Below are 25,398 nucleotides of genomic sequence, written 5' to 3' on the forward strand. Positions count from 1 at the left end.
GTATATTTATACACTGGAATATTACTCAGCCATTAAAAAGACTGAAATAATGCCATTTGCAGCAACATGCATGGACCTAGAAATTATCATACTAAGTGAAGTCAGACCGACAAAGACAAATATATGCAGAATCTAAAAAAAAAGATACAAATGAACTTATTTACAAAACAGAAACAGATTCACAGCCTCAGAAAACAAACTTATGGTTACCAAAGGGGAAAAGTGGGGGGGAGGGCTAAATTGGGGGTTTGGGATTGACATATACACACCACTGTATTTAAAATAGATAACCAACAAGGACCCACTTTTTAGCATAGGGAACTCTACTCAATATTCTGTAATAACCTAAATGGGAAAAGAATTTGAAAAAGAATAGATACATGTATATGTATAACTGAATCACTTTGCTGTACACCTGAAACTAACACCACATTGTTATTCAACTATACTCCAGTGTAAAATAAAAATTTTTTTAAATATCTGAAAAAAATAAATAAATATTCCAAAGGGTATTTATTGCAGACAGGTTAGAAAATCATATTAGACTTTGACCTTTACACTGGGAATATATTTTATCTATAGCTATATTTGACTTACAATTGTGCTGAGCACTTATATCAAATTTCAGTTTTATGAAAAAAATCCATGAATTTCTGAAAGCAGGAATGTCATCTAAAAGTTAGGTGATTCTTTTTCCCTCACCATAGGACTTTTATTTGTCAATTACTGTAGGCTAACTCTCACCCTCTGCTGCTTGGTTTGTGAATTGTAGGCATCTAAGGGCTAAGAACTACTTGAGCCCTGATTTACAACTCTTTTAACACAAAATAGTCACTAAAGTCCTCTTAGTTTTAAAGTCCTCTTACTAATACAACCTATTACTAAAACATAAATGGAGAAAATAAGAGTAAGTATTGAGCTACACTAAGGGAAAAGAATTTAACAAAAAGAAGAAACTGAAATTGAGAGTAAATCCAATTAACAACTCAGCAAACTGAGTGATTAAACTCTTAGTTTTATAAACAAATCATTTGAGATTTAACTTACTTTTGCATCAGTTAAGATGCAGTTAAGATTTTGCATAACAGCCAACGTTTCCACAATTTGACCTATCACTGAGAAGTAAAGAAAATTAGTAATTCTGAATATATCAAGAGTCATATTATATTCATATCCTTTAAACCCAATAATTCCACTTAGAAAACTTTTTTTTCCAATGGGGAAAAAAGGTCTATACAGTTGAATCTTGAACAGCTTAGAAGTTCATCATCCTATAACTTAGAGTTGGCCCTACATGGGTGCGGATTCAACCAACCACAGACTGGGTAGTACTGTAGTATTTACTATCAAAAAAATCTTCGTATTAAGTGGACCCACAGAGTTCAAACCCATGTTGTGCAAGGGTCAACTGTACATGAAAGTAGTCATGGTAGAGTTATGTTGAGAAAAAAATCCAAACAACCTTCAGTAAAGGGGGCTTGGTTGATTAAATAAATTTATATCCAAGGAAATAAATATTATCCCACCCCTTGAAATACCAAGTATGATAACTACATAGCAGCAGGAAAACTGATTATGGTAACTGGTAAAGCAGAGTATATTATTTCAAATGATGACTGCAATTCTGCATAAAATTGCCTAGGCATTAGAAGTTAATATACACTGAAGTAATATGATACGATGGTGTTATGATAGTTGATTTTTTTAATTTTTCCTTCTTTATATGATATGATATTGTTTTACAAAATTTAAAATATTCCTTGGCAAGCCTTATCTCATTCAGTCCTTCAGTCTTCTTGATACTAGTTGTACAGTGTGGAGCACCCATGTGTCTTAGTAATTGTTTATATTATACTCCTTGCTTCTTAGGTACTATCTGTTCCATCTCTACCAACTTTGGTTATTGCATCATTATATTATTCATTAGACTGTTTTTCCCACCATATTTATTAAAGTGGTCAGTTATTTTGGTATTTTAATGTGGATATATATATGTAATTAGCTCTGCAATACAATAATGAAGTCTCAATTAAATTTTGCCATCACATAATGGCTTCAATGAAATGATGAGAAAAGAATGTTTGACTTCTAACAAATACACATCAAATTAGATTTTTTTTTTTTTTTGGTAAGTTTGTTTAAAGAAAAGCAACTCATCCAAAAAGAATTTTTTAATTTGCTCATTTCTTTAATCAGACCCTGGGTTTTCTCTTATGGGCCCCCAAGTGTCTATTTCTCTTTTCAATATAGAGGATTAATATCTCATTTTCATTTATTTAAAATTTGTTGACTTGTGGGAGTTGGGAACTTTATATTTGACAGTTCCAATTAAACATTAATTTCAACTAATTGCAATTTGAAGAATTTGTTACTATGAAATTAAAAAGCTCAGCAGTGAAACTGACAGAATTTCCTTTGCTTCTCTATGATAAGTCAAATTATAGAAATGTTGACTGCTATCTAATGCAAAATCTTATTTCCATGAGAAATATTTTCATTCCCAGCCACCAGAAAGCGTATGACCTTTAAACAAAGAAAAACTGAAGACTGACAACTGCAATTAAATAATCCAGATTACAATACCCATATGAGTTGATCGTGCTTTGGATCAATCCTCTCCAGTGATCAACTGATTGGATGTAGAGGTGCAGAACACTGAACTATTTTATGTTTTGAACATATATTTCAATGCATCTATTTTGAAGCTTCAGATATGAAATATGTCCAAATATTTATCCATATGGAATTATAGTTCCAAAAGATTCTATTTCAAAGCTGCACAAATTCCATTTGCCAAAGACCTCACAGGACCATGCCCACCATTTATGCTTGGGAACTATATTCCTCCCACAGATGGGGCAACAAATATTAAAATACACACACATACCCTTTCACTCATTCCTGCTCTCACATACAGTACAACACAGCCCATCTTCCTGGTCACAAATGTTTGTTTTCCTCCCTTCAGCATTCAAAAATTTTCACCCTTTCTCCAAGAGAAATTACCCAAGCAACCTTCCAATCACAGCCTTGATCTCAAAGATCTCATATCTATGTCAAATCTCAATACACGTTCTCTTGCTCCAGAATCTACGTACTCAAAAGGCAAGTAATTTATACCCTCCTCCCTCACACACCCAATATACTATAGTGAAACTAGGACAAGAAAACTGCAATAAAAACTTCCATGTAGAAAAGAAAATAGAAAATACTTATGAAATCTAACTTTGCAGATGTTTCAAGGAGCTCCTATTCTGCTCATGGGGAATGCTCCTTTATCTGGCCTGGGTTCTCCTCCCTGAAAATAGTTGCCTAGTCTGTAGTTCTCCATGGTCCTTGTTCTCTAGGTGGTCCTTTGGCATTATTCACCATGTCCTTATTTGAATATGGCTCTGGACGTTACTCCTTCTCAGGTGTTGACAGCACACTCAGCCAGCTCCTTGTCCGAGAAGTTTGGAGGAATGAAGAGTTCTTTCAAATCCCGAGAAATCAGTCTATTTTATCCCAGGCTGGAAGCTCATTTGCCAGCATATCTTTCACAAAAACAAGTCCTTTTTTCTTTTGATTCCAGCAAACACCACAGGTCAGCTGTCCCATCTGCAGTTCTCTGCGAGACATTCTATTGTCTCTGAGCTATCTGCAGTTGCCTTGAACCTGTGGGATGTTCTGAGAGAAGCACAATCTCATTCTCTTCTCCCTGTGCCATTGTGTTCAGCTTCAAGGATTTACACAAAATGACCTTAATTAAGAGCTTTTAAAAACAGGCTTGAAGGCCACACCGTTGAATTGGTTCTTGCCTAACCTTAATTGATGTTTATTGTTCAAAGCCATCCTCAGTTTTACGTATTACCATTTGCAAATGAAGATCAGGCCCTGGCAGTCACAGAACTACTTACATTTCTGTATTAATTTACATATCTCTGAAAATTCGACAAGCCTTTTCTGAGTTCCTCTCTCTCTTAGGCACTTGTCAAACACACCAATAGCACACAAGAAATACTAGCTACATAACTGTTCATCTAAAAACCACAAGCTCCTTCTGTCCATCATCAGCTTTCCAAGGTATTATAGGATATAATGTACCAAACCTTTCAAGACTCCATAAAATGCGTTGCCATCATTCTAACCTCCAATAAGTTTTCTTACCACCTACTTCTGGCACTGAAGCCAATGTAATATAATTTTAAAATGCTGTTTTTGTTTGAATGACCATACCAGTCAGCTTTAGCTAAGTTTTCCTATAGTAACAAACAAATCCAAAATGTGGCTTATCACAACAAATATTGATTTTTTTTTTTACCCACGTGGATCCATTTGGGTCAGCAAAGGCTCTGCTCCATATCCTTTCCACTTCAGAATTCACGCTGAGAGGGTGATGTCTACTTTGCACCTGCTGCCCTCATGACATGAGACAAGGCAGAAAAGACACATGGGCAACGAGGCACAGCAGAGCCCTGTTTGGGCTCATAAAGCCCCTGATGGTCAGCGGCACACAGAGCTTCTGCTCATCAGGCAAAGCAAATGTCACATGTGCCAAGCCTGACGTTGATGACGTGAGAAGAATGATTCTCCTACAGGGAGGGGCAACTAACAGAATCCTTCTTAAGACCACAGCCGTTTTTAAAATTACATGATTAGATGGTTGAATCAGATTCTTGGGAACTAGTACTTTATTAGCCCTGGAAAAATGTGTATTATCACAATTTCCTTGTTGATGATTCAGTTCCAAGCAATTTCTTAAAGCCTATATTGGCAAACACAGAGGTTATTCACCACCACTTGCAACAAATGCTTTTATATCAAAAAGTATTCACAGGAATAATGACTATGATGAAAATAAAAACCCAAAACCACTCTCTTGAGCCTTCCTACTACATTCCTCTCCTGACTTACCCTTCCACAGTCCAGCCTCACTACCCATGCACACCATTAAAAAGTACATATATGTCTTCATAAAAAGAGACTTCAAGGATGAAATGCCCATGGACAAGTCAGCCCTAGTAAGATCAGGGACGATGTATGAGCCTCACTGGTCAAATAATTCTATTTCCATGTGATGTTATTAGATTAGAAAATCTGGTTTGCTTGACTGGAATAGTTTTGATGAAAAATTAAATCTTAAAATGTGGACTGTGTCCTGTTACTGAATTGCCCCTTGGAAAAACAATTCCGTTTTCTCTTTTAAATTTCCAACTCTTTGGCATTATCTGCGCATTATCTGCAAACAGTCTCTCTAACCAGGGAAGTAATTTTTTTTTTTTAACATCTTTATTGGAGTATAATTGCTTTACAATGGTGTGTTAGTTTCTGCTTTATAACAAAGTGAAGCAACCACATAGCACAGGGAAGTAATTATTTTGCCTCAAAAGTTGTCTGCTAGGGGCTTCCCTGGTGGCGCAGTGGTTGAGAATCTGCCTGCTAATGCAGGGGACACGGGTTCGAGCCCTGGTCTGGGAAGATCCCACATGCCACGGAGCAGCTGGGCCCGTGAGCCACAATTGCTGAGCCTGCGCGTCTGGAGCCTGTGCCCCGCGACGGGAGGGGCCGCGATAGAGAAAGGCCCGCGCACCGCGATGAAGGGCGGTCCCCGCACCGCAATGAAGAGTGGCCCCCGCTTGCCGCAACTGGAGAAAGCCCTCGCACGAACCGAAGACCCAACACAGCCAAAAATAAATAAATAAATAAATAAATAAATAAGAAAAATCCTTTAAAAAAAAAAAAAAAAAAAAAAGTTGTCTGCTAGAAGCAGATGCCGTGCCTGGAACCCCATTTGAAGTAATTGCCGCCATGGGGTGGCAGACGCTATCACACTGACAGTGGAGACCGCTTCTTTCAAGAAAAATCTCTTTGCGGTTTGTAACTGCAGCTGAAATCACACCTCCCTGTTGCAGGTGTACTGTCAAGGTATCCCATTCTTAAACATGCCATAAACCATTAGCAAGCTGACCTTTCACGACAAAACAAGATGCCTACATTCTTTAAACATCAGAGAGCGCTGGGGAGGATATATATATCATAACATGTAATCACAACATACATCATGTTTCTATAATATATAGAATTAAAGCTTAAGATACCACGTTTTAATGATACCTATGGTACCATGCCTCCCCACACGACCAAGCTAAAACATATCTGAAGTTATAGGGCACACATAAAAAATGCGCTACTAACACTACAAAAATGAGCATGTTGTTTACATAATAGTTTCCTCTCCTTACACTTACACATTTTTGTTGATTTTAATTTTTAAAAATTGAAGTTTTTACCTCAAGTAATGCCATATGTTAATAAAAAAGAAAATGCTTTTTCTATGCTATCAAATGCAATTTTGAATCTACATAACATATGTTCCACTTATAAGATACCTTATTTTCTTTTTGGTTGAGTCCCCATTTTAGTTCTTCTACTTGAAATCTCAGTTTCTTCACTTCGGCCTCATTTTGATCCATGAGGTTGTTGACGTGGGTCATTTCTGCCGTCTTTGCCTGGTGCTGCCTGCTTAGTTTATGGTAGGCATGTTGAAGGTCCAACAGTTCCTTTTAAAAGAAAACAGGGATTCCATTATTTATAGTTTGCTCTGATAAAGTCAGAAGAATGGCAACTGGTTTGGAAAAAATAGAAAAGCACTTTAGGAAGAATTCAGATTAGGCATCTTTTCACCTGGGACTCTACATTTCTGCAATTAAATATTATGATTAGCATATAACTATAGGTGGAAGGTGTATTTCTGTGTGGCTAAAATACAGTACAACTCTTTATGTGCTTGAGGGAATGACCCATTTTTCATGTTATGCAAATGTAGTTTTTATGTATGCTTTCCAAAAGAGGACTCTCATATCCATAAGTGAAGAATAAAATATAATAAAAATAAGTACAAGAAGAACTGTTCATCTGCTAAATCAGCCTAAGTATTAAAAGTTAGCAGACTATCTGCTTTTAATTATTTCTCTTACAAATAAATGTTTTGTGCTGCTGTACTCATGCCGTAAATGGCAACCTCCTGAAACCACATGAATCTGGCTCAGAGACCTGAAGGGGCTGACCCTGGGGAATATCCAGAGTGAATCCACCATGAAGTGATTGGATCTCCAATCAATCTGGTTATAATCAACATTCTACAAGACATGAATTGACAGGTTATATTAATTGGCCTCAGATTATAATTACTGTAGTTTCTAATTTTTTGCTAAAATTTGCTGTGCAAAATTAACAATACTGTCATTGTTGAAATCATCTGTATTAAAACTATGAAGAAAAAAAATAACCTCTAATTCCTCATGATGTTACAATACTTTAAGAAAGTCCTAGGATATTTTTTTAATTTCCTGAAAAATATTGTCATAACACTTACTAGTTAAAAACGCAAAGTTAAATATTTTTAGGACAACCAGGTAGACAATTGGAGATGGGATCTTTACTCACATCTTATACTACTACTATTTCTAATAAGAACAATAAAAAAAGAATCAGATTTAATAGTAAAAAGAAAAAAGAAAAAAGCCATAGAACATTGGAAAACACTGGAAGAAAAATGTAAATACTTTTTTCAATTACCAAATAGGGAAAGGTTTTCTAAGTATGATTATGAGATCATAGAATTATAAATTTAATCACAGTAAGTATACAGTTTGTGTATAGCAAATAGTTTGTCCTACACAGAAAATGTTGTAACAAGGGACAAGTCTCTTACTATATGAAGTTATATCAAGTCTGTACAAATTGACTTGATATAAAATATGGAAGGAGAGAGTTCACAGAAAAGCATATAGAATATCTGTTAAACATTGAAAGCTATTCATCTTCACCCAAAACTCAGGAAAAACCTTTCCAATTTCTGTAACATATTGACATGACAAAATTATAGAAATGGCTGCTAGGGATCAAGGGTAGGGAGGAGGGGAGAGAAGCAGGTGTGGCTAAGGGCAGATCAGGGATCCTTGTCTTGATGAAAAGTTCTGTGTTTTGACTGTATTGATGTCAATATCCTGGTTGTGCTACCCTACCATAGTTTTGAAAGATGATACCACCGGTGGAAATTGGGGAAAAGGTACATAGATCTCTCTGTATTATTTCTTACGGCTGCATATAAATCTACAATTATCAAAAATAAAAGTATAATGAAAAGAAACACATCAAGATGCTATTCCTCATGTCTTCAGACTGGCAAGATTATATGTGATAAGATAATCTGTTGGTAAAATGTGAAGAAACTGAGATTCATTCATGGAAAAATGTTGGCAAAACTATTTAACATGAAAAATGCATTAAAACTCCAACCCAGCCATTCTACTTCCAGGAATGTGTTCTACAGATACACACACAGTTGTGTGAAATGCTGTATGCATGTGGATATGTAGCACAGCATTATTTTTATGTTAATAGTGAATGATTGGAAATGAAGATCATCATCATAATATCATCATATGGAGCTGATTAAATAAAAAGCCATTACGTTTTTTAATGCTTAAAATATAATATGGCAGCCTTTTGTATATTGATATGATATCTCTCAATATTCTATTAAGTAAAGCAAAATGCAAAACAGTGTGAAGCACATGTTATTACAGGAAAAAAAAAAAAGCTGATGTAAAGTGAATTTTGATATGACACCATTGATTACTGGCAGCCTCTTGGTCTCTATGAAACACAGAACTCCAACCAAACAGGCAGATGTCCTGCAGATGTGAGAAGAGGGTGTGGACTAGAGCGAAGGACCTGGAGAGAAATTGCTGACCACCACTCTCAGGAAGCCAGGAGGAGGAAAAGGCAGAGGAGGGCTCCCACGCCCACCAGCCACCCACCGTGCCTCCATGGCAATCTATCAAATTCCAGGAAACTGAGAGATTCCTGGAATCTTGCTGCTGTTCTGAAAACCCTGGCCCCCATAAGAGTCAGAATCACAACCATTGATATTTAAACCTGAGCAATGCCGAAGGGCAGCCGGGAACAGGCAAGCTTGGACAAGCAGCTAGACCCCTGTTGATGGGACAGGCTCATGGTCCCTTCCCCTACCTCACAGTAACAGTGCAGTTTACGGCTTCATGGCAGTGTTTTATCAAATTACATCACAAACCACATTTAGAATACAAACAGATTTCTCTTTTCTTCTGAGTACAAAAATCAGAGTACAATTTTCCAATGCCAAATTATATACCTTATGATTTCACAGAAAGATATGCAGTAGGGAACACAATTTATTATTTGGAATGACAATGGAGCATTTAATGAAAGATTTTCTTGATCTGGCAAACAAAGAATTTGCCACAAAAGTAATGCAGAGCTTAATGGAAGAGTTATAACAAATCTGTAAAATGATGGCTTTTCCTCAGGAATTATGCACCCAATTACAACTACCTAAAAAACCTTTGCGATTTAGTAAAATTATTTCTCAGATAGTCAATGCTTTGACTTTAGGCTTGTACAATTCACTTAGATTGGTTTAAATGGAGCTAAGTAAACAAAAAGAACCTTTGAGATGTGCATATAGGAAGAGAGGGAAGGAGGGAAGGAGGGAGGGAGGGAGGAAGGGAGGGAGGAAGGAAGGAGAGAAGGGAGGGAGGGAGGAAGAAAGGAAGGAAAGAAGGAAGGAAGGAAAGAAGGAAGGAAGGAAGGAAGGAAGGGAGGGAGGGAGGGAGGGAGGAAGGAAGGAAGGAAAAACATTGCTGTTTGTCAGTACCAATTCCACCCCAAGCATGTGTCATCTTTGTAGGCAGACCTCTAGCATTCATGCTCTACTGCGTGGCCATTTGCTCGGGGAAGGTCACCTTATTCTCAGGCCCAGGAGGTGGATATGTGTTAGCCAACGTCTATTCTCTGTGAGTGGTCCCCAAGCCTGCAGCACCAGCATACCCTGAGAATTCCATCCAAGATCTACTGAATCAGCAGCTCAGGAGTTGAGGCCCAGCAACCCTGGGTTTAACAAGCCCTCCAGATGTTTATAATTCAACATAAAGTTTGAGGACCACTAGTATATGCCAACTGTAGTAAACTTTACTCTTGCCAGTAAATGTTTTAGGAGGGTAGATGGAACCTAACCGAGCAATGAAATATGAGACGTCTTCTTGGGTGGGAGGAGGTTATCTAGGATTTTTAAGCACTTTAAAATATACAAGGAAGATGTATACCTGGAGGTACTGATACAACAGTCTGGGACAATAGGAGAATCATGCTTACAACTGAGGTCCGCAGACCTGGCCTGGCCTTGGGCACATTTCATTACGAGAAAATATATCAAACTGTATCTATAGCCAAATGTATTTTCATTATGTTCATAGGATACCTTTTACTTTCTATTCTAAAAAGACGAAAACTAGATTTCAACATAGGAGAAAAAAAATTATTTCATTAGTAAAGATATTTTTAAAAAATCAGTTTAGGGTGAAAGAGATTAGTATTAGCCAAGTACCTACTATCACTGAACTCTTCACATACCTTCTCTCTCTTGTCTTTTCTATATTCCCCATTCAGTCTCTGAGAGGCTACACACATTGCTTATGGCCAAACTAGCTGTAAATTACTCCTCCTTTTTTCATTGTTTCAAAACAGTATCCTGGCTGGCTTTAACCTTGTTATCAGGCCTTATCTTCTAAGACTTCACAGGTTCTTTGACATTTTAATCCATTAGTTCATCAACACCCCCATTTTACTTTCAGGAGAGAGATGGATTTCTTCCTTAATTCTCAAAGCTATGACCTTTGCTACTATAGACTCATTTTTTTTTTTTTTTTGTTATTCTTGTGATGAGATTCCCCCCACCCCCAGTTCTTTCTTTGAATGCATGTTAGAATAAAGGCACTTAGGATCACAAACTATAATCCCATGTATATGTTTTGTTTGATGCTTTTATCTGAAATCTCAATTTCCCCTGTAGCTTGCTTACAGACCTCCAGTTGGAAGGCATCCAAATAGATGTTGATTTAAAGCGTTAATAATTTGCATATAAAAAGAGAATAAGTCAATAATAAAGATCCATATGGATTTTTAGAGCAAGCTTATTCTAGTATATTTTTAATGGTAGAAATACATAAAACCATGATGTGATATATTTTATTTTGGCAGAGAAAAATCTGAATAGAAATTAAACATATAAAAATATACAGTACTAGAGAGTATTTGTCAGTATGTAATCCTCTATAAATCCAAAGCTATAAAACTGAACAGTAAATATAATTCACAATCCTTTTATAAGTTATATGAATAATAATGCTGAATCGATATAGAAAATAAGCATATACAATGTGTTTGTATACAGATATTTCTGATAGAATAACATTAGTTCCTCAAATAGATTGACTCTGTTCCTAGTGATGTGAAGAATTTGTTAGCAGGTTTTAAATTCTTTATATGGCTTATGAAATCATGAATTGTTTATGCTCTTGTAAGTAAGGATATTTCTTTCTACCTAGAATTAATATTGTAGCCAATACATGAAGTACTGAAGCTTAACTGATTTTGATTGTGCCAAGCTGCCAGAACCAAAATACATTTTCTTATAATTTTAAATGACATAATGAAACGCTGGTTAAAAATGAATCAAATAAGTTTATATACATCGATTTGAAGGAAAAACAAAATGACATACAGAAAATTTTAAAGTATTAAAGTATTATTACATATGTTATTTGTTTGTTCAATTTTTTAAAAAATACATAGAAAATTAGAAATTTTGGCATCTGTAATTTCAAACATGCATAACAATACTGTACTGTTATGTAGAGAATCTGAAATTCTCAGTATAATATATGATTCAACTATATTTAATAAAGAGAAACACAGAAAATTGGAAATAACTAGCTCATGGTCTGTTGATAGCCTTGTTAGACTCCAGCTGTGAGTAATAATGCTATCAATGAGGGCAGATTTTCTCTTCTCAAAAGTTGACTCAGGCACATTGGGTGGTTATTACAATCAAATCCATCTACTTGAATAAAGAACTTACAAGCTCAACCAAATTAAGTGCATTAGAAAAATATCTTGTACCACCTACTTATTAGGATAAATGTCAGTATCTATTTATATCTTCAATTCTTACCTCAAGAAATACAGAAATCAAAGGAACATATATTTCTACAGAATTCAGTGTTATTCATAAACATTTATGATACTTGGTGTCAGATAATAGCTTTAAAATGAGAACATTTTTGTGATCTTAAGTGGCATCTTCAGAGGGTTCATTTAATATCTTATATGTTAAGTATAGAGTGATTTTAGTGCTCGTTGTAGACTTGACACATTATCAGTGATTCAGTCAAGGAGCATTTACTGAGTGTCTACCATGTGCCACGTAGACTGGCTTCTACATTCTATATATAAAAGCAAACAAGGCAGACACAATTTTTAACGTCACAGACATTAGAACCTAGTAGAGGTAATAGATTAATACAATTAAACAGGCAAATTTTCCCACTGTGACAAATACTAAGAGATAATCCAATGAGCTAATAAGATAGGGAACTATTTATGAAAGGTGGATGATAAGTGGGGAGGACATGTTGTGAGGAGTTGCTGTCCTGTGCCCTCCAGGTTCTCCTTCAGGATGAGAGGATGTATTTCACCAGTTGCTGGAAATGTCTCATCACAGCCCTTTCCCCTTGGCTATAAGGAGCCTCCTTCCTGGGACTTCCCTGGTGGCACAGTGGATAAGACTCCGCACTCCCAATGCTGAGGGCCTGGGTTTGATCCCTGGTCAGGGAACTAGATCCCACACGTATGCTGCAACTAAAAGTTTGCATGCCACAACTAAGGAGCCCACCTGCCGCAACTAAGACCCTGCACGACCAAATAAATAAATAAATATTTAAAAACCCCCAAAAACATAAAACAGCCTCCTTTCTAACTCCACACCCCCTTCCTGGGGCAGCCTGGTCATTTTAGAAGTATGAAGGAACTGCTCTTCTCACCTTAATTTGGGACAGCCCCAAAGATCTATCCCAGCTTCAGAGGTATCCAGAGGTATTACTATTATCACTTCTCCCCAGTCCTACTTCTCCCTCTGCCCTTTGCTGCCTGGCCTCTTTCCCCATGGGTGTTGTACTCCCTAATAAACTTCCTACATTTTGGTATCTGTCTCAGAATCTGCTACCCAGGTAGCACAAATGCCAACATCATGTCCCACGGCTGTCACCTGGGGAGATCTATCCTATAGAATTAAATATCATAGTACAAACACCATGGATGGAAAATAGATGATGGAAACTTTACTGAGAAAGTAATGTAAAAAGGGTGCAAAGCCACAGTATCGTGGCTACATGGTGGCACTTATGTTGTGTGTGTGTGTGTGTGTGTGTGTGTGTGTGTGTGTGTGTGAGGCCCATAGACTGAATATCGCACATTGGAGTTTGTGTTTATTCAATGCCATTTGTGCTTATTCAGTACCATAGATACATAAGCAATTGACCCAAAAAAAAAGTTTGTTGAGCATCTACTAATCTCTCATATAATCAGTTATGTCAATATTCCCAATAATATTCAAGTTTTGTAGAAAATATCAAAAAGCTTCATTAACTTTAAGTCCTAGTTTCCTCATCTGTAGAATGCATACAATAGCAATTTCATAGAATTGTAACCTTTAAAAGACACAATATGTGTAAGTCATTTGTGATACATTAATTAAACATAACAGGAGAGGTAGAAAAACTGGCTAGGCGAGGTTAGTTAGTTAGTTATCAAATGCAATAATAAGGTGAAGTGTCAGTAATCCAGAGGAGATAGAGCCTCTCAGCAAATGCCACCACGGGCTGGGCTCTTTGTATCTTTCTGCTTTGTCACCCTTAGCTCATACGTGGTCTTTGTCCTTAAGCTTGATGTATTATAATCCCAAAATATCTGCTGAATCTTGCTGGGAAGGAAGTAGGAAGGGAATGAGCAAGGATAAAAGTGGTTTTCTCCAAGTGAAACTTTGCCTTTGTGTTGATAAGGCAACCTCTCAGTGCTATGTTATCGGGGGAAAAAAATGCAAAAAAATTGCACAAAATATTGAGCAGAATAAAAATATAAAGATATAGTAAAAGTCAGACATGTTGTAAACAAACTGAGAAACAACAAAGGCCAAGAGGTATTATTAAAGCACAGACAAATTGTGGGAAATAAAAACTTATAAAGAGAGGAACTAACAGTAAACTTATAATCAGCAACAACAAGAAGCCTTTTTAAATACAATAATGTCTTCAGTTGCTGAGTAACCTAGAATTCTAAGCCCAGCTAAACTAATATGCAAGAGGCAGGCCAAAATCAATTTTAGTTTTAGGCAGAGGCAGGATTTTCCATCCACATATTCTTGATGAAAGAACTCAGGATGTTCTCTAGGAAGTTATCTTTCTACAGTTCTTTGAATTCATCAAATCCTTTCCTGTCTCAAAGTATTCGGACATGCTTTTCCTTTCGCCTACAAAGGACTTTTGCAACTCTACACTCATCTGGCTCCTAATTAACATTCAGGTCCCAGTTTAAATATGATTTCCTCTGAGATGCTTTCTTGATTACTCAAATGTGAATAATGATTCACAGTATTATTATTAATTATCATTCAGATACCTGTTCATTTCCTTTATAGTCTTTATTGCATATTGAAATTTATACCTGTTTGTGCATTTACTTAAGATTCCTTTATCCTTCTAGTCAATATATATTTAATGCACCTATATCTGTAGAGTAGAAACAATTTAGAGTTATGTGGAAATGTGAAAATTACTTAGTTGTCAGGTCCATAGCAAACTGGAGCTCTAATTGTAAAATTTTGGAAATAATGAATATACAATACAAACTTTAGAGAGATAAAGCTGTTACTAGCAGAAAAGATACAATCTCAATTTAACTACAAAAAGATATATATAAAGATATATATATATCTTTGTATATGGCAAGCAATCAGTTCAAACTGTTGGATAAAGCATACCAACATTATCTGAGGAAAATTGAAGGAATGAATTATTAAGGATAAAAATAATTTATTGATACAAATACAAAAAAAATGAATTGATGAAGAATTGGTCGATTGGTAAACAAGCAGAATATTATAGAAAAACTATTAGCTAGCCTAAAGAAAATTTTTAAAAAACACCTTGAAAATATACAAAATTGGAAATGAATTGGTATTTATATCAGATTAATAAAATAGGAGTAGTTTTGTTAAGACTTGCCTTTCAATGGGACACTGAGACTAAAGTCTGCCTGATGGAATGTGGAAGGAACTGGTTTATATCTCTTCTAGCTCTAGCAAGGAGATATCCCATGGGAACTTCCATGCTGTCCCACTTCCTTACCTAAGTACCTGGAACTGAAGGGCTACAAGATGACGAAGCTAAAAGCTGACAGTTACAGATCCCTGAGTCACCACATGGAGAAGAAACACCAAGGAGAGCCTCCTGGTTTCACTGGATTAAGAAATGAGCAAAAAATAAACTTGTATCAGCTGCAGAGATCTGGAGTTTGTTGTAGCGCTCTATCCTTACTAATAGGCTAACACAATAATATTAGGTTACACCAATTGACATGCTTAAAAAATATTTTGATTGACTAATTCACTGGCAGTTTCAGTGCATATCAAATGTTACTAGGCTTTTAGTCATTTTTAAATTGACTCATTTTACAAAAAGATGTCTGTCTCTCAGATACACCATCAGGGTTGTAGGGACAGAGCTTTTTTTGGTCTTTTTCTTTTAACTGTATAGTTCATCAATTATCTGAAGTGTGTTAAATAGTGCCTGGAACACTGAAGGTGCTCAACAAATGATAAATGAATGTATGAATAAATGAATATACTTACAATATGTCTTACTGATTGGTGAAGCAAACAACAAAATGTGTTTATGATTCTAGATTGTATGCAGGCTGGATTGTACTGTGCACGGGAAAAGGAACAGTCTCTGTACACTCATTTTCTTTTACTAGCAAGCATTAATCACCAATTCAATCTACACATAATAAAGTTTGTAATAGTTGGCAATACATTAAAATATTTATTATAATACACATCCTGACTCTGTGTGATATTTAAAGATTTCTAAAGAATTGCAAATACGGCTATTAACCCTATGGCTAAACCATAAGTCGCAAGTACAATTTAGTACTCATACAGCATCCTTTGTCTCCAGAGAACATACAACTATTAAGTTAAACCCTGAATGGTTAGTCACCAAAATTGTAGATGGAATCAGAAGTTCTTTTTCTATTTTCCAGGCCCCCATGGGGGAACAGAGAGAGAAATCACTGACTCACAGTCAGTGGGGAATGTATCACTCCCACACAGTTTTTTCTTAAAGCTATGCACACTTAGCTAAATAATGCTTTATAACCAAACTTTCCAACCTTCTCTCTACCCACACTGGGAAGAGCCCTGTAATTGTACAAAGCTACAGGTGTTCAGAGAAAATACTCTTCTGTGGAAAATGTTTCATTTCATTTGATAAATCAGGGTTTCTCCAGGTCCTCCGTGCAGCCCTTTTACATGAAAGTGGTTCTGCATACAGCAAACTCTCCTGATAGATAAGGGTATTGCTTTTGCTCGTAATTCTAGGGAAATAAATAATTTAAATAAAATACATAGACTTGTGTGTTGAGTTTGACAGACCCAATAGCCAAACAATTCCTACTTCCATTCGTGGAAAAGAAAGGGCAGAAGGGTCAATAAAGGCGAGAAAAAGGAAGTGATCAGAAAGGCCAGTAGAAATAAAACCACAGTAAGTGTTCACAAAAATTAATAGGGAATAATCCAGAGATTAAGATAAAGACAGAGAAAATTCTCAGAAGAGGAAATACAATAATCCAAGAAATGAAAAAATATTAATAAGGATATGGATATAGAAATGGTAAGAAAGACACTCTCATGTACCACTGAAGGGAAATGTAAATTTTCATGACATTAAGATAATTTATGAAAATATATCAACAGTTCTTAACTCTGTCCTAGATTTTATAACAAGAAAATTATTCTAGGAAAATACTATATACATATGTATACATATATGTGTATATATATATGAATATACATATGAATAAAAGTTTTATGTTCAAAAATAGTCACTCTGCATTACATCTAACAACAATAATATGTTAAAAAGTAATCTATATGATCGGACCCTTATTGAATAAATTATAATTAATCCTTATACGGTAATATTATAAGCCCTTAAATTATGTGGGAAGAATTTTGATGATGCAACAATATGAGGCTATATAATGCGGAATAATAAAGCACAAGGCACAATTTTATGTACAAAATGATTCCAATTATGTATGTATGTATGTATACACCACACAAACACACAGTAACAAGGCATACATGAAATAGGGTTTTTACTTTTGTCCAGTTTTACATAAAACCTCGACACTGAGAACAAAGGATCCTTAAGCTCCTCTCCTTCTAAAACAAATGACCAGAAAGAAAAATAAAAGTGTGGTAGAAACCCGGTCCTGCCCCCCCTAGGCCCTGCCCACCTGGAGGGTGTGTAAGGGGCAGATCACAGGTGGAGAGGGAGACCCTGGGAAGGCCTGTTATCTGAGCCCTGGGACAGTTTCTCTCCTCTGTCCTGGGAAATGGAATGGAGTTACCTGCCCCACATGAAGACAAATCAACGGGGTCCAGAGAAAAATCTTAAAAGTGTCACCTGGTGTTTGGGGGACAGATTGATTCCTCATTCATACTAGAAAAAGTATAAGCAGCCTGTTGCTATAGAGCAGGGAGGTGGTGCTTCCCTGGCAATTGCCTGCACTTTCAGAATTTCTTGGAACAGGAAGGCATAAATGTTTGGGATGAGTCTGAGTGGCCCCTGCCGAGAGGAGCTGGACTTGCATCATTTAAAAAAAAGTCCCCCACTTTAAAGGACCAGTCGGATGGGCGAGATGATACCAACAGAAGAATCCCACATGGAGTAGACTGTGGGAGAGCTCAGGGTGATGGTAGGTCAGGGGCTGACTGAAGAGGTGCTACGGCAGAAAGAGCTGGCCTGGAGCACCCGTGCCTGAAACCACTCCAATTCATAGGACTGCTCCCTCCTCTGTCCTCTCTTCCAGCCCTGAGAAGTAGAAGGAAGCCTATCGAGTCGGGGCAGGGGATGGGGGGGCGCAACGTAGGGAGGAGGGAGTAGCAGATCCCATCCTCACTGCCCGCTGCCTGGCCTGATGCCAAACTGTGGAAACGCAGAAGCTTCGACCCTGAGGTCTACAAACGGAGGGGATTTAACAGAGCGTTTTCCATCTACTGGCCATGCCCTCAGAGATACAAAGTGCATGCTGTAAGAAGGAAGTGGTTTCCTCTTAACTCATTTCTGTATCTTCTTCAGCGCCTGCAATATATTACATGTGGATGATGTTTCAAAAGGAGTATATCAAGTTGAAAGATGAACTGTTGATGTAGAAAAGATTGAAAAGGGTTTTTTTGCTATTGCATTCCTAAAAATATTGTATAACTTGTTATTAAATAAATATAACCTCTAAAATGTTACTCTTCAGTGGAATACAAGTGGACCATCATTTTTGACAGAGTATTTGCTTTGGGAACAAGATGAGAGATCACAGGTGTACAGATTGAGTGTGCCTTTTACTTTCTGTTGAAATAACCAAACTTAGATCTAGAACCCCAAAGCTAACTCAGTTTTCCAATTTGATCTGAGAAAGATCGAGCATATTTTATTCACAACCTCAGATTATCTCAGAACTCAGGAATTAAACACCTATTCATAGCATTTATTAACGTTTAATCCTCCAGATCGCCTCTATATCCATAAATCATTATCTGTTACCTATATGAAATTATCAAAACTACCCTATAGGTTAACATTAATTGGCACATTAAGGTGATCTCATAGGGAGTCTGGAAATATAAACCAGTTTAATGAGTGATAAATTAAGGCACACAAATAAAACCCTTCAGTGTGGAATAATTGAATTGCTTCTCTCCTCTCATTGTGTTGGTGTTTACAAAAGAGAAGCATTAGAAGCCAAAGTTAGGTAAAACATTAAAATCAAATTAGGATAACAAATAAGTTAGTTCATCTAAAACTAAAAGTAAGTATCCCCATACCTAGTTTCCAAGGGTTGCCTCTTGTACAAAGTGGGTCCCTTTGTGGTTGCCATCATGAGTCATGAATTCAACAATGTGGTATTGCGTGGGTTAAGGAATGGAGTTTCTTGGGGAAACAGCAAGTTGGAAAGGTTGGATTCACAACAGAAAAAAAGGCATGGGTCCCACACATGTCAAGGAAAACTGCCGGAGCTAGAAACACTGTTTGGATGTGTCCTCCAGTCAAGGGACGGCCCTTCCTCCTGCTCTACTTAGCCGTGTCTGGCAATTGGAACCTGGGTGCTGGCTGTCGACACAAATAGTAAGTGCCAGTAGCCCAGAACCTGGAACGTTTGGGTGGCTCACAGAGAGCCAATTGATAACTTTTGAAAATGTAGTGAGCCCTATGTTACATGTTTAACACATTCCTGGCCTAAGGGAGCTCACATTCTACTAGAAAAATGAGATGAGTTAAAATACATGAAAACAGAATATGGTGAGTGCTGTGTCAGGGCTGGGAATTGTTGCTATAAACACAGGTGGAGAAAATCTGAATAACTTTCCTACACGGAGAACTTATTCTAACTCCTGTTATTCATGTTAAATTTACTTGTGTCACTGGTAGTTGCTATCATCTCATTTGCTCTTTTTAAATTTTGATGCTCAAAACAGGAATTTAAGAGACTTTAACATCTGCCATCACTACCTGATAAATGTCCTTTATTTGTACATGTTCTTGTCATCTTATGAACAGGCCTAAGTCTCAGGAGGGAAAAAGTGATTCTACAAATATGTTTTTGATTTTTTTTTTTTGCAACTTTAAGTATCCTCCCAAGTTCATAATTGAAAATTAGGCCACAGACATTGTTTTTATACTGTTTTTATATTTTCATGCTATAGCTATTCAATAAAAATCACTCATGCAAAGCTTATGTAACAAATTTTAAATATAACCCTTTACATACAAAATTGAACAGGGTTAAAAGGTCCTATACTAAACATTATACAAAGCATTCCGAGCTCTAGATACTGCTCTGTTTATATGGCATATCTTAAATATACATGCTCTGAAAATACTTTGTCAACTACCTATATTGTCAATAGACTCAATATTTATAATTTATAATTTCAATGGAATTCTGTTCATAATTTTTAAATAAGTGAAATATATTAGTGGTTATTTCAGTCTGTATAAGCCCTAGTGTTACACACACAGATACTAACACAGTCTAACACAATTGCAAGAAAGAGTTCCTTCCACCATGAAAATGGTATATTTCTTCCAAAGGCACAAATGCACTTACAGATGCAAAAGTAAGGCAATGATAAATGCAATTCTGTTATACAAGAAGGCAATTTTCTTCTAAATTCCTTTATGTGGAAAATTTTCTTGAAATGTTATAAAATCAATATCACTGGAATTCATTTTGATTTGATTATGACTTTGTGTTATTATTCAGAATAATTTTCCCTCCTTCAAAAATACAGCTGTAATTATTCCCCAGTTAATAATTGTACAAGATCAGTTTTGTATCATCCAAAAATCAGACGACTAATTATCTAGCATTTTGTTAAATTAACTTCAACTTGTAAATATGATATAATGCTCATTTTAAGCCTAAAAAAACCAGTGAACAAGTTTCCTCTTATCAATAATAAATGTTAGCTTCTAGTAAACATCTGGTAATTGAGTATGTAAGGTGACACATCATAATAAAAATTTTTTTTCAGACTTTTCACTTCAAATCATGAAAGAAGAGGACTCGGTTATTATGCTGTTTCATGTGTAGTTGAGAAAAAATATGCATATTGTTGCATATGTAGTTGAGATGGATCCAATCCATCTGGTCACAGGCTTGTAAAATAAGAAAAGTTGAAAACGCTTGTGTTCAAATGTCCAGTTACCCCCATTTTCTGTGAATTTTATAGTGTCAGTTCATCTAAGGTTAGGGATAAACTATCCCTGCAGTCGCATCAAACCATTTGGTCCATTAAGACTTGACTTTAGCTGCCAAGTGACATTTTCCCCTGCATAATATTGTTTGGCATCTGCATTGATCAAATTAACTGGTCACTTGCCAAATGTCCACTTCACTTTGGCACGTAGATAAAGACTATGGGAGTGAGAGAATGATTTACTAAATGTCTGAAAGAATTTATATATTCACCCTAATTACATAAATTATACTCAAAAATAACAAATACCCTTTAGAATTCCTCTCAAATTAATACTTCCAATTATAAAGAAAAAATACTAAAAATGGAAGTTGAATAATCTAGACACAAACAGATGATAAAAGCACTTATTTTAAAAACTATATTTTATTTATGGTGCAAATCTTTGTGGTTTGTGATGCTGACTAGAAAAGACATGAATCCATTCTAAACTTTCTATAGAATAGTTATGTACAATTTTGAAAGAAAATAGACATATATAAGATACATTACTGTGATTTTTCACTAGGTTCTTAGTCATTTAAAAAATGTTATTCATTGGTACTATTCTCAATACACTGTCTATTCCTTATGGAAAGAAATTGTAATCTAGAAGGAAAGATAACATATTCTAATGACTAAAATACAAGGAAAGCAAATTGGCCTTGTAACCAAAAAAAAAAAAAAAAAAAAAAGGAACCTATTTGCCAGTCCTATCCGTATAAAATTAAAATATAACTACCTAGAAATATAACTAAATATAACCTAAAATATAACTACCATTAATAGTTATACCATTATTAAACCATAATATACCATATGGTATATTATTATTATTAAACCATAATATACCATAATTATTATTATTAAACCATAATATACCATAATTAAACCATTAGATTAATTACCATTAAACTAATATAACCTAAAATATAACTACCATTAATTTACTAAAAGTAAAAATGTTTAAGTGTACTAGAAAATAAAAATTGCGTTGAGATGCAGATGGAGAAGAGACTTAGATACATCTGTTGTCTTTTAAGAGGGATACACAGTCCAAGGGAATGTGTCTGGTTATAGTAAGAAGAAGAAAACATCACGACGAATGCATTTAGATATGTACACGTGTATTGTGTGTGTAATTCTTCAAGTTACCATATGCATACATACACACACACACACACACACACATATATGTATGTATTAATTCTGATACATCATAAATTAAAATACCCATATATTGGACTTAATGTTTTCTTACACTGTTGGCGATGAATGAGGATAACATTTTTGAGATATTGGACTATAGCAATTAAGCATCATATGTTTCAACCAGAGAAAATTTTGCAAGAAGTTTTCTCTAGAATAGGCTATAATCTTATCAACAGATAATGGTGATATCTCACACCACATTACCTCTAGCTCACTGACTTTGTTTTTCATCCTCAAAAGAATCTCCTTTCTGTTTGAAAAGTTCTGATATCCCCACTATGTTTTCTAAATGATTCTAGATCTACTTCTTCTAGAGCTCCAGCTTAAATGTCACTTTCTCATCTCCTGGGCAGGAGGAATAGGTTATGATATAATCTCAGAAATCTCTGTATTGTTTCCTTAATACACTAATGAAACAGCAAGTTTCATGAGGCCAAGGTTCTCGTGTGTTCTTTCACTGTCTAGTTCTTTTGCTGCCAAGTTCTTTCACATAACACAGAAATAGTTATTATAGGCACTAAAATATGCTTGTTTTCTTAATGAGTTAATGGCTTAGTCATAATAAATCTTGATTTCAAATCTGTCTGGTCAACAGGTCCTAACTATTGAGTTCAACTATTCCAGTATTTCGGTGTCAGCAGTTCTCTGGCTGTATCAAGACCTCCAAACCATTTGTCAATAATCTATACTTTTTCCTTTACTTCCCGGTTGCCTTCATATCTCTTCTTAACCAGCAAAAGTGCAAATCAGTTCAATAAAACTTCTCCCTTGCAAACAAGATTTTTTTCCTGAGTCTTTCTCACCATTTGTTGGGCCAAATGTCAAATCAACTGTAATGAACACTGCCCACAGCACATTACTGGTAAATTCACTTCCCCAATTTCTAAGACATTTTCTTGTGAAATCTCCACTTTCCTTCAGCCTCAATCTCACTAATCACCTAACCGGAAACATCACAGGAGAACAGAAACAGACAAGAAGTATCTCATCTTTCTGCACCCAAATCCAACGTCCAACCTCTACCTACATCTTCACCTTCTGTCTTCTCTCCTGTGACAAAGGAAGAAACATGTACTTTGCTATTTAAGACCAACCTCTCCACCTACTCCTTAGGGTCCTTCCAAGGACTTCACTTCTCAGCACAACCCTCTTTTCACCTGCAACATCACTTTTTTCATATCTCAGTAGACGAATCCCCTTGACATATGTAATATCTTTAACACCTTTAAATATTCAAGGATACATAAATATATTTGATATATTTAATTATACTAAGATCTTTATATCATTAAATATTTTAAAGTATCAAAATGCCCTTCCAAGCATCATTCTGGTTTTCCCATCCATATTACAACAAAACTCCTAGAAAATATATATTCACTGCTACCATTGTCTTACCTCTAATTCTATTCTCAATCAACATTAATCAGGGTTTACTGTCTCCATCAAAACAAGTCTCATTCAGATCACTAAAATGTTACAGGTAGCCAAGACCCTTGGTAGTTATCTATCCGTGTTCTAATCCACGTAGCAGAACTTGATGTTGGCCCTGGTCCTTCTTAAAGGATCTTTTCCCTTTGACTTCTGGGGCAGCCTTGTTTTCCTCTGTTCTCCATGTCTCTTCCTCATTTTCTCTTTATTCTTTCTCTACCTAAGATAAAAGTTGCAATGCTCACTAAATTTCCCACCTTACCTTGCAGTTACTCTGGGCACCTGACTGTCCTGGTCTAATGTTCTGTCAGCATGGTTCAGGGGCAGGTGTCTGCTGCAGGGAGCGCTGAAGAATATATTGAGATGGCTCCTTCTCAGAATGGGATGGGGACCTCTCTCAGAGGGTCCCTGAGTGAATATGAGAAACAGAGCTGACCTGCACACTGAGCGTGGAGTGAACAAGAAATGCTCTTTTGTTTTGGTTACTCTCTGAGATTCTAAGGTGGTTGTGGTTATTATTATTATTATTTACCAGCACAGAGGCTAGCATTACCATGTAAATGGATAAGTTTTGTGGTAATTGCACTTTACTGTTATTATAAACTTCGTTCATTCCTTTCATCTCTTCCCTTCCCCTCCCTTCCTCAATGTCCATGTTGAATTTTACATTATTTTAAAGACTTTAACTGCACCTGTATTTTCATCCAAAGCAATTATAAGTTCCAAAGGCCTGTAACTAATTATAAGAGTCTAAAGAAAATCATGTCACATTAATTTGTTAATTTACATAAAATCAAATCATAACTCTCCTTTTCAAAAAGTAATCAAGGGGGCTTCCCTGGTGGCAGAGTGGTTAAGAATCCACCTGCCAATGCAGGGGACACGGGTTCAAGCCCTGGTCTGGGAAGATCCCACATACCACGGAACAACTAAGCCCATGTGCCACAACTACTGAGCCTGCGCTCTAGAGCCTGCGAGCCACAACCACTGAGCCCATGTGCCACAACTACTGAAGCCCATGTGTCCTAGAGCCTGTGCTCCGCAACAAGAGAAGCCATGACAATGAGAAGCCGGCGCACCGCAGCGAAGAGCAGCTTCCCCTCACCACAACTAGAGAACGCCTGCGCGCAGCAACGAAGATCCAAAGCAGCCAAAAATAAATAAATTAATTAATTAATTAAAAAAAGTAATCAAGTACATTAAAGGGTTGTTATAAATAGCATCTTATGTACTGTCACATTGGGTGTAAATCTGACTGTTAAAGTGATGATAAAGTACATTTTCTAAGCTATTCAACAAATCTTCAAATAAAAATGAGCTTTTTCAACTGTATGTGGAAGCAAATTAAGTATAAATTGATAAATCCAAACTAAAATAGTAGCAAATTGAATTCATCAGTAAATTAAAATGAATAATAAAACATGACAAAGAAGTGCTTACTCTAGAATGGCAGAAATGTTATTACTATAAGGTTATTTAATTTATTCTGCCAAATACAAAATGTGAGGAAAAAATCCTAAATTGTCTTAATATAAGCCCAAGAGCATTTGATTAAATTTTTAAAATGTATTCCAAAAAAAAAAAAAAAATTCAGTAAATTAGAAAGAGCAGGATATTCAGACTCAAAGTCTCCATAATCAATCATCAGATCACCATCATCATCATTATCATGTTTGTTAAAACATTACACTTTGCCTATAAGATCAGGGAAAAACCTAGGATGCCCATTTTCAACCCTAGTTTTTAGTGAAGCCATTTAAAATTTGGCCAAGTAAATATTTTAACATACTTAGAAGTTACAAATATTAAAAATATGGGGA

General features: G+C 36.0%; 1 protein-coding gene across 3 annotated transcripts in view; it reads right to left on the minus strand.

The window, feature by feature from the left end:
* The window catches only part of CCDC102B (coiled-coil domain containing 102B), a 222,667-nt gene that overhangs the window by 22,616 nt on the left and 174,653 nt on the right, over positions 1 to 25,398 (minus strand). For all 3 annotated transcript variants that reach the window (XM_007189940.2, XM_057526837.1, XM_057526836.1), the window contains exon 7: positions 6,369 to 6,539. In XM_007189940.2, the coding sequence (XP_007190002.1) occupies positions 6,369 to 6,539 (171 nt within the window). The remainder of the gene's footprint in view (positions 1 to 6,368; positions 6,540 to 25,398) is intronic.

This window comes from Balaenoptera acutorostrata, chromosome 13 (assembly GCF_949987535.1).
Source record: "Balaenoptera acutorostrata chromosome 13, mBalAcu1.1, whole genome shotgun sequence".
NCBI lineage: Eukaryota > Metazoa > Chordata > Mammalia > Artiodactyla > Balaenopteridae > Balaenoptera > Balaenoptera acutorostrata.